The sequence below is a fragment of the Eleginops maclovinus genome, chromosome 4 (assembly GCF_036324505.1).
Source record: "Eleginops maclovinus isolate JMC-PN-2008 ecotype Puerto Natales chromosome 4, JC_Emac_rtc_rv5, whole genome shotgun sequence".
Lineage (NCBI taxonomy): Eukaryota > Metazoa > Chordata > Actinopteri > Perciformes > Eleginopidae > Eleginops > Eleginops maclovinus.
This window is the reverse complement of record NC_086352.1, coordinates 2,641,750-2,654,249: the sequence shown is the minus strand read 5'-3', so window position 1 is coordinate 2,654,249 and position 12,500 is coordinate 2,641,750. Positions and strand designations below refer to the sequence as shown.

The 12,500-nt window shown below is 41.7% G+C and overlaps 1 protein-coding gene across 1 annotated transcript in view; it reads right to left on the bottom strand.

The window, feature by feature from the left end:
- Positions 1 to 12,500, bottom strand: part of LOC134862710 (voltage-dependent T-type calcium channel subunit alpha-1I-like) — a 225,623-nt gene that overhangs the window by 14,498 nt on the left and 198,625 nt on the right. The window contains 3 exon segments of the mRNA XM_063880729.1: positions 4,673 to 5,125; positions 6,081 to 6,202; positions 7,961 to 8,039. Of these exon segments, the coding sequence (XP_063736799.1) occupies positions 4,673 to 5,125; positions 6,081 to 6,202; positions 7,961 to 8,039 (654 nt within the window).

The following is a 12,500-nucleotide window of genomic DNA, read 5'->3' as shown; positions in this document are numbered from 1 at the left end:
ATACTGATATACACCTGAACATCAGCAGGAGAGGACTCTTTAAAGTAGAGACTCTACATACTGATATACACCTGAACATCAGCAGGAGAGGACTCTTTAAAGTAGAGACACTACATACTGATATACACCTGAACATCAGCAGGAGAGGACTCTTTAAAGTAGAGACACTACATACTGATATACACCTGAACATCAGCAGGAGAGGACTCTTTAAAGTAGAGACACTACATACTGATATACACCTGAACATCAGCAGGAGAGGACTCTTTAAAGTAGAGACACTACATACTGATATACACCTGAACATCAGCAGGAGAGGACTCTTTAAAGTAGAGACACTACATACTGATATACACCTGAACATCAGCAGGAGAGGACTCTTTAAAGTAGAGACACTACATACTGATATACACCTGAACATCAGCAGGAGAGGACTCTTTAAAGTAAGACACTACATATTGATATACACCTGAACATCAGCAGGAGAGGACTCTTTAAAGTAGAGACACTACATACTGATATACACCTGAACATCAGCAGGAGAGGACTCTTTAAAGTAGAGACACTACATACTGATATACACCTGAACATCAGCAGGATATTTTGTTCTCACAGGAAGCTCGTAGCTGTTCCTGTATCTTGGTAGTACACAGAATAGTAACTGTGATAGGTAAGAAATAACATTTCTGAAAGCTTACTTTAGAGATTTTATAGGAGTTGTACAATAACACATCTCCACAGGGAGCCTAAATGATCCCTAAAAACTCTGGAAAGTTCTTGCAACAAATACTGTAGATGCTCGACTACCTCTTCGTCACACCTCAACATTACTGAGTTTTATTTAAGAGTTCAAACTTCAAGGATTTTGTGAGGCTTCCAACAGAAAGCTGTGACTTCCCTTTGCACTCTTCTGTTCCATCATGTTTGTGGTGACTCTGGTTTCATTATACAACCACATCATCTCAATATGAACGGTATAAAAATACTGCCTGCTTTTTTTTTTCTGACGGAGCCGTTTGCTTGCTAATCAGAACAGAGATTTAAAACTCTGCAAGTTCGGAGACACATGAAAGAGTTCCTCCTCCGTCTCATCTCTTTTTTTACTCCTCTTCTGGTTAAAAATACCAGAGAGGCTGACAGACTCAGCTAAAAACACAATGAGGCTCACACTCCCCTCCCTCACCCATTCATTCAGAGTCATTCTTAGGATGGATGAAAATATGAATATGAATTAACTGAATTACTTGGGTTAATTGATAAGTCACTAAGTGCTTTGTACTTTTCCTCCACTACATGTATTTATCACCTTTAGTTGCTAGGCAGATTAGGATGAATGATGGTAAATATAATCTCCCTTAAATCAGACTTTAGTTCCCCTGCAGTAAATCCAGCAGCTACCCTGCAGTATACAAAGCCATTCAAACTAGCTGCACCTTTACCAGCTCTGAGAACACTTTAATGATCAATCATTATAAAACATATCAGAGATATTATTCTGAAATGGACCAATCAGACAATGACTACTTTTACTGTCGCTACTTTAAGTACATTTAGAGGAGAGTACTTTCTACTTTCACTGGAGGAACATTTAGAATACTTTACTGTGACAGAGTATTCCTACACTCTGGTACTTCTACTTTACTCAAGTACAAGACCTGAGTACTTCTACTTTACTCAAGTACAAGACCTGAGTACTTCTACTTTACTCAAGTACAAGACCTGAGTACTTCTACTGTACTCAAGTACAAGACCTGAGTACTTCTACTTTACTCAAGTACAAGACCTGAGTACTTCTCCCGTCTCTGCTCATTCAGAGTCATTTTCAGTCCCTTTCTTTCCAAATCTTCTCTCATGTTTCTCTCTATTTGATTCTAGTTGTGTATTATTGTCGTCTCTTGTTTGTTTGTATACTCGTTCCTTTCTTTCTGCACCAGCGAGAATGAACCTACCTGTCCTCCTGTGCAGGTGCTATAATTAAATGTATTATTATTGATGTAGCTTGCACCGACTTGCCGTTTGAGCAATCAGCAATCACAGAGCGCTCCTATTGTTTAGATCTGCAGGGACAGTTTACCTTCTTTATCCTAAAGTCATCAACACCTTGCAGTGGCACAGCTGCTTGTCATGAATCACTCCAGCTGCAGCAGCGACTGTTGCTGAATGAAGTTATGAAGTCCTGAAGAAACATGCCAATCATTGTTTATTTTAGAGCTTCTCCAGGATGACAAGGAATACACAGAGGCACCCCCTCATCCCTCTCTTTTGGAATAGTGTTCACTTCCTGTCTTCTTCTCCTACTGTTTCCTTTAGTGTTCACTTCCTGTCTGTCTTCTCCAGCTGTTCCCTTTAGTGTTTACTTCCTGTCTGTTTTCTTCTGCTGTTCCCTTTAGTGTTTACTTCCCGTCTGTTTTCTTCTGCTGTTCCCTTTAGTGTTTACTTCCTGTCTGTCTTCTCCAGCTGTTCCCTTTAGTGTTTACTTCCCGTCTGTTTTCTTCTGCTGTTCCATTTAGTGTTTACTTCCCGTCTGTCTTCTACTGCTGTTCCCTTTAGTGTTAACTTCCTGTCTCGCTTCTTCTCCTACTGTTCCCTTTAATGTTTACTTCCTATCTGTCTTCTCCAGCTGTTCCCTTTAGTGTTTACTTCCTATCTGTCTTCTCCAGCTGTTCCCTTTAATGTTTACTTCCTATCTGTCTTCTCCAGCTGTTCCCTTTAGTGTTTACTTCCTGTCTGTTTTCTTCTACTGTTCCCTTTAGTGTTTACTTCCTGTCTGTCTGTCTTCTCCTGCTGTTCCCTTTAGTGTTTACTTCCTGTCCGTCTTCTTCTGCTGTTCCCTTTAGTGTTTACTTCCTGTCTGTTTGTATTCTTCTGCTGTTCCCTTTAGTGTTTACTTCCCGCCTCTCTTCTACTGCTGTTCCCTTTAGTGTTTACTTCCCGCCTCTCTTCTACTGCTGTTCCCTTTAGTGTTTACTTCCTGTCTGTTTTCTTCTACTGTTCCCTTTAGTGTTTACTTCCTGTCTCTCTTCTTCTCCTGCTGTTCCCTTTAGTGTTTACTTCCCGTCTGTTTTCTCCAGCTGTTCCCTTTAGTGTTTACTTCCTGTGGTTATAACCTCTATGTCTTGGCAATGTCAAAGAACAATAGAGAAGTGTATTGGAAAGTTAAAAAAACTAACTTCTTGCAGAGTCTAAGAATATATTTGTTATAATCTAAACCACCCATGAACTATTCTCAAAGTTAAACTCAAAGATAATTTGTTGAACTACAAAGAGATCTTCGCCGAACCCAAAAGAAGTCTTGTAATAATACCCAGACAACACCGAAGATGAAAGCCACCTCTTAATGAGGAGTTCTCAAGACGTCTGAGCATTTGCATAATTACAGACACAAATCTCTACACAAAGCTTCGTGTTCTGCTGCCGTTGTGGGAAAGCTGCATTAACAACCTTATTGAAAAATGTAGGAACACAAAGTTCATAAAAATAGCATTAAAGGCGGTTCTTGGGGCCTTTGGAGTGTGGAGACTTCCTTCTTTTCTCTGGGAAATATATGATCACATTGTGTATATTTGGGTTTTTAACTGTACTGAAAGTGGCACCTTGGACTTTGAGGAACCAGGAGGGATATCTTCCTCTTTTTTGTGACTTTTTACACATCAAACTATTTATCAATCAATGAAAGAAAGATAATCGGCCGATGCATCTCAAATAAATGCTTCTCTTAAAGGAGAAAGCATCTTTTGAAGGCCTCAGGGTCACAGCTTGCCAACAGGTGCATCTAAATGTTGATAGCCCTATAGGAACTGATTTGGTGAATTGGGAGGTAACACTTTCTTCCACATCTTGTTTATTGGTGGTACACAACCATCATTTTGTCCAACCTTTTAACCACGGCCACTTCCACATCGACGACGTTCCGCGAGACCTCAACCAGTCTAAAGACAACATCAAGGTCCCCATCCAAACGCTCAAGTAATATCACTTCTTCTTTAGCTTGGGAAAAATAAACTACATATAGGATCAATTTAGCAAAGAAGAACTACCCCTTCCCGTGCTCCTTCTGGCTCACTTCCTGTCGCTTAGAGACAACTTTACCTGGAGGGGGGGGGGGGGGGGGGGGGGGGGGGGTGAGCGGACTGCAGCTCCGGACATACACCTTTGATAGCCGATGTAGCTTCTTGGTGCAAGTGCCAACCATGCTGAAAACATGACAGCGGTCTGGGGCAGAATATTGAATATCCTCTGACGGTGTTGGAAAGTACATGTGCCCACGTACTGTACATGCTGATCCTAATTTCTGCATAACGCTGATCAACAGTCATAATCAATCTGCTTTAAAAAAGATGCTCTATGAAGCGGCTGTGGCTCAAATGAGTATTTCAGGGGATGAAAACGCCAAGGGTGGCAGCTTTCGTAATGCGAGAGTGGGCGTGGTTGAATCTAAACTGGGTTGGAAAACAACAGACGCTGGTATATGCAGAAATGCTCAATACAAGTAAACATGCGTCATGTAAGTATAAAGTGAACAATGTTTAGATATGTTATTAGTGAACGGGCATTTGTTCACTGACTGATCCAAAAAATCAATTTCATGCAAAAGAAAGCTTTTATTTGCACGGCTAAAAGCAAGCGTTGCATCAGCAGTGATCTTTCCCTCTCGTGTGTGAGGGGGGCTCACCTGAGCGGGAGAGTAGAGCCGGCAGCGATGGTGTGTGCGTCCCTCGTGAGCCGCACCTCCTCCTCCATCTCTGAGCGGCGCCATAACCCCGCCGCTCGGACCCCCGACTGCCCCGACTGCCCCCGCTGCGATGGCACCCGTCGCTCCTCCGCCCACGCCCGACCCGCTCGCCGCGCCCCCCGTGGCCCCGGCGATGGCCCCGATGCCCCCCATGCAGCAGAGGCCCCCCTGCGCCAGCTCCAGCTCGATCTCGGCGTCCATCTCGGCGTCCTCCTGCGCTTCCTTGTTGGAGTCGTCCAGGTGCTTCATCAGCACCGCCACCACCACGTTGATCAGGACGAACTGCGCCGTGAGCACGAAGGACACGAAGTACATCGGGGAGATGAACTGCAGCCCGGCGTGGCAGCCGTAGTCGGTGGCAGGGTGACCGGGGGGGCACTCCCTCAAGGTGTCCTGGGGGGGGTTGAGGATTGAAAAGAAGGGGTGAGTGTTTTTACTTATTTAACTTCAATATTAAAGAGGAGCTTTTATGCTTTTGAGGTTTTCTCTTTCCTGAAGTGTGTTCTATAGGTTTTAGTGCATGTAAACGTTCAGCAAAGGCTAAGATCCCTGCTCCAAAGGAAGTTTTTCGCCCACACACAAGCAGTTAATCGTTAAGTTGGAGTCTGTAGCACAACTACCTCATGGTTTCAGAACTAATAAACAAATCAAATAAAGTAAAGAGTAAGAGTCAGAGTGATAGAGGATTATTTTAGGGATGAGGAAAGCATTCATGTTTGATAAAAGACACTCACTCACATCAAGGACGCCATATGAACGGTTTCACAGAGCACATTGTTAACCTTTTACATCAGCTTGTTGAAAGCCTGTGGCCTGACAAATGATCTGTTTGTCTCCCATTTCAAAGTCAATGAAAGTGTATTTTACTCAAGGATACATCAGTGTGAAACCTCAAGGTACTTGGGTGTCATTGGCGAGTGAGACTTGATTGAGGTGACGGATGATAGGACGATAAATTGGCATCAATTTTAATTCTGTAACCATCCTTTCTACTTTTCTCTCTTGTGTGCAATTTCGCTTTTTCTCCAGCATCTCTTCTGAAATACACGCTCATTCCTGACTCAACTGCTCATATCTAAATATGGTCTGGTCCCGGGACCTGAACCGAAGACCTCTAATTACAATTCTGTCTGCTGCAAAATGGGTTCAGACAGCTCAAGACATATAAGAATATAAGCTTGTGAGTAGAGCTGCCCTCTTTCTGATTGACCCTCATCTAAAAACATCGTAGTGTCCCCACTGCGGGAGATGAGGTGACAACCAATCAGGTCCCTTGATTACATATCCCAGTCCGAAAGGCAGAGATATGAAGAAGGCATTGAACCGATGCGGCTGTAAACCGAGGTACCTTCATGATGCCGTTCCAGTTGTCCCCGGTGGAAACCTGGAACAGTGTGAGGAAGGCCATGCCGAAGTTTTCAAAGGTGGCGTGACGACTCATTCCTTCACACGGGTAGTCGGCGTTACACACTGAGAAGACATGAAGAACACAGGAAAGTATTTGAGTGAATCAAAATGTCGTCACATCAAAGGTTTATGACGGTTATCCGAGAGATTGCGACTTTGTTTTTGGTTTCTTTGGTTAAAAGAAATGCATTAAAAAAGGTATTATGCAAGTAGTTCCCTTTGTTCCCTTTAGTGTTTACTTCCTGTCTGTCTTCTTCTATTGCTCCCTTTACTGTTTACTTCCTGTCTGTCTTCTTCTATTGTTCCCTTTAGTGTTTACTTCCTGTCTGTCTTCTTCTGCTGTTCCCTTTAGTGTTTACTTCCTGTCTGTCTTCTTCTATTGTTCCCTTTACTGTTTACTTCCTGTCCGTTTCTTCTATGTTCCCTTTACTGTTTACTTCCTGTCTGTCTTCTTCTGCTGTTCCCTTTAGTGTTTACTTCCTGTCTGTCTTCTTCTGCTGTTCCCTTTAGTGTTTACTTCCTGTCTGTCTTCTTCTATTGTTCCCTTTACTGTTTACTTCCTGTCTCTCTTCTTCTATTGTTCCCTTTACTGTGTACTTCCTGTCTCTCTTCTTCTATTGTTCCCTTTACTGTTTACTTCCTGTCTCTCTTCTTCTATTGTTCCCTTTACTGTTTACTTCCTGTCTGTCTGTCTTCTTCTGCTGTTCCCTTTAGTGTTTACTTCCTGTCTCTCTTATTCTTTTGTTCCCTTTAGTGTTTACTTCCTGTCTTTCTTCGTCTGCTGTTCCCTTTAGTGTTTACTTCCTGTCTCTCTTCTTCTATTGTTCCCTTTAGTATTTACTTCCTGCCTGTTTTCTTCTGCTGTTCCCTTTAGTGTTTACTTCCTGTCTCTCTTCTTCTATTGTTCCCTTTAGTGTTTACTTCCTGTCTCTCTTTTTCTATTGTTCCCTTAAGTTTTTACTTCCTGTCTGTCCTGCTCTGCTGATGGATCTGATGTCCAGCTCCAGACTGTATTATTTCTATTCAAACTCAATCTATGAACTTTTCTAGAAGTTAAACTCAATAATAATTAGCCTAACTACAAAGAGGTCTTCGCCAAACCCCCAAACAATTTAAGAAAATGTTGAACTTCGACAGAACAAAAGATGAAAGCCACCTTTTAAGGAGGAGGTCTCAGACGTCTGATCATTTGCATAATTACACCCTTAAATTACTACACGCAGCTCTATGTTCGGCTTCCTTTGAGGGAGAGTTGATTTAACAACTTGTGTTTAAACATGTAGGAAGAGAAACTTTCAAAAGTAGCATGAAGGAGGGTTTTCAGACTTTGGAATATAAAGTGTTCTGCTTTTCTTTGAGAAATACAAGATTAAGTTGAACATCTTTGGGTTTTGAAAGGAGAACAAAAGACATATAAAAGGTGTCACCTGGGACCTGAGGATGGATAGGGAGGGCCTTTTATTTTTGCTGATTTTGAATAGAGGTCTTCTCTTCTGTGCATAGACTTGGGTGCATTCGATCTGTGTGTCTAAAAGCAGATTGTATCCAGGATGTATAATTCAAACTATTTTTAGAAAGAACTGCAAAGGTTACTCGTGAAGAAAGGGAAAAGAAAAGCCCATTTCATTCTAGATTGCCAAAGAAAACGTTGTAGTGATGATGAGTTCGACTAAATACTATCGTAGGAAACCTTTTATATTCCACCCGCCAAGAACAAACTAATCCATTAATTAGACACTGGAGATTCAGGATAATTTGTGCCGTTGTTTTGGCAACAGTTATTCGTCTTCATCTTCAACAGGTTGGTGTTATCAGACTCACCCAGCTCTCCAAACAGCTCCACTCCCAGAGCGGCATAGATGAAGAACAGCAACATGAAGAGCAGGCCAAGGTTTCCCACCTGTCGCACAGAAAGGAACATGTACAGGTTTTGTTAATGGAGGAGTTTCTTTATACTGTAGTTCAACAGGTGTACAGGTCTTCTATGGTGATGTGAACAATCTTAGGTGAGTCAGATTTTGAGACATTTAATGCCAGTTGAAATATAATTCAAGACAGAACCAAAAAATGAAGAAAGAAAAATGTCAAAGTGGTGGAGAGGAGGTCAGACGGAACGAGGAAATACCTCAAGGCCTCTTAAGAACTCTGCAGAAAAGGAGACTTCTTAAATATATGAAATCTGGATTTAAAAAGTCAGTTTTTACCTTGTTCATTGCTTGTTAGCAGAGAGTAAATGTGCTCGTGTTAGTTATCTGTCGTTAACCGAAGATGTGACAAATATCCAGTCCTTTTGTTTTTAATAGATTGGATCAGTTATTTGGAGATTTTAAATCTGTGAGAATTATTATTTTCTTAATTAAAAACTGAAGGACTGATTCAATACCAATTAAGGCTGAATGTTTGTATTTATCTCAATGATCCTGGGAACTCTGATGGATAGCAAGGTTACACACGACATCCAGGGGTCCTCCACAGTTGTGCACTGGTGTGTCGGATAGACAAACAATGTTCCCAGCAAGTTGTATGGACAAGATTCTGGACAGAAAGCCTTCTTAGCTTGTCATGAAATATGAAAAAAGGCTTATTTTGTGATGGATGCTCATGCATTTTTAAAACTGCTGCATTAGGTTTGCAAAGGTCATGCAACTAAACAGTCTAATGTCCAGCACCCTGCAGACATTTGATCAGAAGTAGTTGAAAACAGGAAGCCCTCCTGCTTCTAAACCAATAATAAATCCCTCAGCAGATTACTTATGCTTGAATCTATCCATGAAGAGAAGTTGTTTCTAGATAGTAATACGGATGCAATGCTAATAGATAGAGGACTCCTAGCGGTGCAATAGCAGAACACTATTAGCTAAGTCACCTCACAGGAAAGGCATCGATCTGTAGAATTCTTGAATGACGTGGATTAGAGTATAAGACAGATACTGCTTTTAATTGGAGAAGTGGTGGAAATACGAGAAAGTGTGGAAATAATGAGAGAAACAAAGCCTGAGGATATCCTTCCCTCCTTAGTTGTGCATCTTGATGTTTCCTGGCAGGTATTAGAAGCAATGACTCGGCCTGAAGCGGTTTACAGCGTGTGATGTAGACCCGTCCGATGTGTTTGGATCAGAGAATGAAATCACACCGTAGGGATGAGGAGGGTGCGGTGTGAGCAGCAGATGCTGAGGAAGCTTCAGCTTGTTAAAGTGAACTTTGATATGCATACCGTTTGTTTCCATAGCAAACAAACCTTTCAGACTGTTTACTGAAAGTGCTATTCTCTCTATTATGTAGTGTTTAACCTTGACTCCCTTTTGCATCATTGTGCATTATATATTTAGTTTCACACAAACACAGAAGATCATACACCCACCCAAAACCTCTGCCTGTGATACAGAGTCTCTACTTTAAAGAGTCCTCTCCTGCTGATGTTCAGGTGTATATCAGTATGTAGTGTCTCTACTTTAAAGAGTCCTCTCCTGCTGATGTTCAGGTGTATATCAGTATGTAGAGTCTCTACTTTAAAGAGTCCTCTCCTGCTGATGTTCAGGTGTATATCAGTAGGTAGCGTCTCTACTTTAAAGAGTCCTCTCCTGCTGATGTTCAGGTGTATATCAGTATGTAGCGTCTCTACTTTAAAGAGTCCTCTCCTGCTGATGTTTAGGTGTATATCAGTATGTAGCGTCTCTACTTTAAAGAGTCCTCTCCTGCTGATGTTCAGGTGTATATCAGTATGTAGAGTCTCTACTTTAAAGAGTCCTCTCCTGCTGATGTTCAGGTGTATATCAGTATGTAGCGTCTCTACTTTAAAGAGTCCTCTCCTGCTGATGTTCAGGTGTAGATCAATATGTAGTGTCTCTACTTTAAAGAGTCCTCTCCTGCTGATGTTCAGGTGTATATCAATATGTAGAGTCTCTACTTTAAAGAGTCCTCTCCTGCTGATGTTCAGGTGTATATCAGTATGTAGAGTCTCTACTTTAAAGAGTCCTCTCCTGCTGATGTTCAGGTGTATATCAGTATGTAGTGTCTCTACTTTAAAGAGTCCTCTCCTGCTGATGTTCAGGTGTATATCAGTATGTAGCGTCTCTACTTTAAAGAGTCCTCTCCTGCTGATGTTCAGGTGTATATCAGTATGTAGGGTCTCTACTTTAAAGAGTCCTCTCCTGCTGATGTTCAGGTGTATATCAGTATGTAGAGTCTCTACTTTAAAGAGTCCTCTCCTGCTGATGGAAACAGAAAACCCCAAATAGCATAAAGGGGCCTCTTTAAACGAGTATTGGCCTAAATTGGGGATATAGGAAGGACTTGACGTTTTGAAAAACGTTTCTATGACTCCTGTTGGTAATCCTCCCTTTTTCTATAAACTAAGGGTGAGCCGACAGCCATTGACTCTACAGTATGTAATAACCTGACTACAAACACACCTCCAACAATCCGGACTATCGCTTTAAGCAAGAGTAAAGTAGTTCTGGCTAGACTGGTGCTGTATGTTGTTTGAAGACACAGCTGGTCTTTGACATCACATTCATTTTATTGAATCGCATTTTATAAATAAGTCATGTGGATGTTTACAATGCCTCCTCCAGACACACCCTCTTAGCTCGGTGTGTATTTCTTCCATGGTGTACGCTGCTTTCACAAAAATTGAGCCGATGAAATCAGTCCAAACGAGAGAGCAGGGACCGGAAAAAAACAAGTGGACGGAAAAGAGGGACTATTGATTTGAAGCACAACTGAAGCAGAGAGAGCTGTGCTACTGTCATTTAAAGTAAAGTGTGAGCCTGGGTACTTGGTCATTTGTGTGTGTGTGTGTGTGTGTGTGTGTGTGTGTGTGTGTGTGTGTGTGTGTGTGTGTGTGTGTGTGTGTGTGTGTGTGTGTGTATATGTGTGTGTGTGTGTGTGTGTGTGTGTATGTGTGTGTGTGTGTGTGTGCACAGAAGTCCTCCCACAGGGCTCCAGTAAGAGCATTGATAATCCTGCAGAAACAAACAAACAGACTCACTGTTTTATAAATGCTTTTAATAAAGACAGCAGTCCGCCCCGCCACACCGGGGTATTCCTCTGTGCTTTTAGAAACACAGATTTAAGGTTTTAATATGTTACGGAAAGGCAAAAAGAGGCTTTTCTTATTTGCAGAAAACTAATGTGAGCTTTTTAATATCATTTCCTATCTGACATATTCTGTCTCAATACTTTCATCACCAACCCTGTTAATTAGTTCCTGAATCAACAGTTGGGACTAGGGTGCCAACAGGTCACATGTGGAACTCTTTACAGCCATGCTTGGTATTTTAGATTTTGATCAATGAGACCGTTAGCGTGTAAATATTAATACTACACTTTTCTTTAGGTTTATGTGTTTGCACAAACCACAGCTATCTTACCACCACAAACTGCTGACCTGTAGGACAATTTATCTGGAACTTATTTTGGTGTTTCTATGTGAAGTGATCTTCTCTTTGTGTGTGGTTTTATGCATTCTGTTCTCAGCCTCTGTGTCTCAAATCATTTCATTATTCAGTTATATAACCAGGTAACCTGCAGAGAAGTGCTGCATTACCTGCTGTTTATAACAATGACCCCACTTAGAAACAATGCGACGGCACAAAAACGCATTTTAAAGGAAACAGTCCGGGTGGTAATAGTTGTAGAATTGTCTTTTCATAATGATTATAAACCTGTGAGTCTTTCCTAACACGTCTGTGGGCATTTTCTGATGACAGAGGGCCATGCAAAGGATGTATGAAGTAATGGGATTCATGCAAATGATTGTAGTAAAGTAAAATGTTGTATTGGGTAGTGGTTTTCGGTTTCAGGAAGGAGAGCACATGTCCACTATGTATCGTGACGGACCATACCAAGTGCTCCAAATCCACCGCAGAAGATAGGCCCACATGAAGACCATGTTTACTCCTGTTTTAGTGACTTAGTGAGAACAACAGTTATAAAATAGGGGATGGATGTCCGGTGGGTCTGCCGGGGGACGAGTGGCAGGCAGCAGGCTGACACTGAAACTGAGGTTTCTGATCCTTTCTTTTACTCTCCTTCTTTCTGGAGAGGAAGTTAAGAAACTCTGGATCTATTTGTTGTTGGAGGTGAAATATATGACTCAGCAGCTTCAAGACGTGAAGACTATTATTTTCCGCTTCGCTCTGATGCAGGATTTCCACCGGAAAGTGGGCGGGGCTTAATTTAGACAGGAAGTGACGATATCACCTCAAGCTATATTTTTCTAGAAAAGCCCTGATTATTATCCAGTGCTAAACGTGCAAACGATACATCATCATTTATCCGACACACATCCGTAACTAACTGGTCTGTGTTGTGTATGTTTTTGTGTCTCCATCATTAAATACAGACACAGCTAATTAAT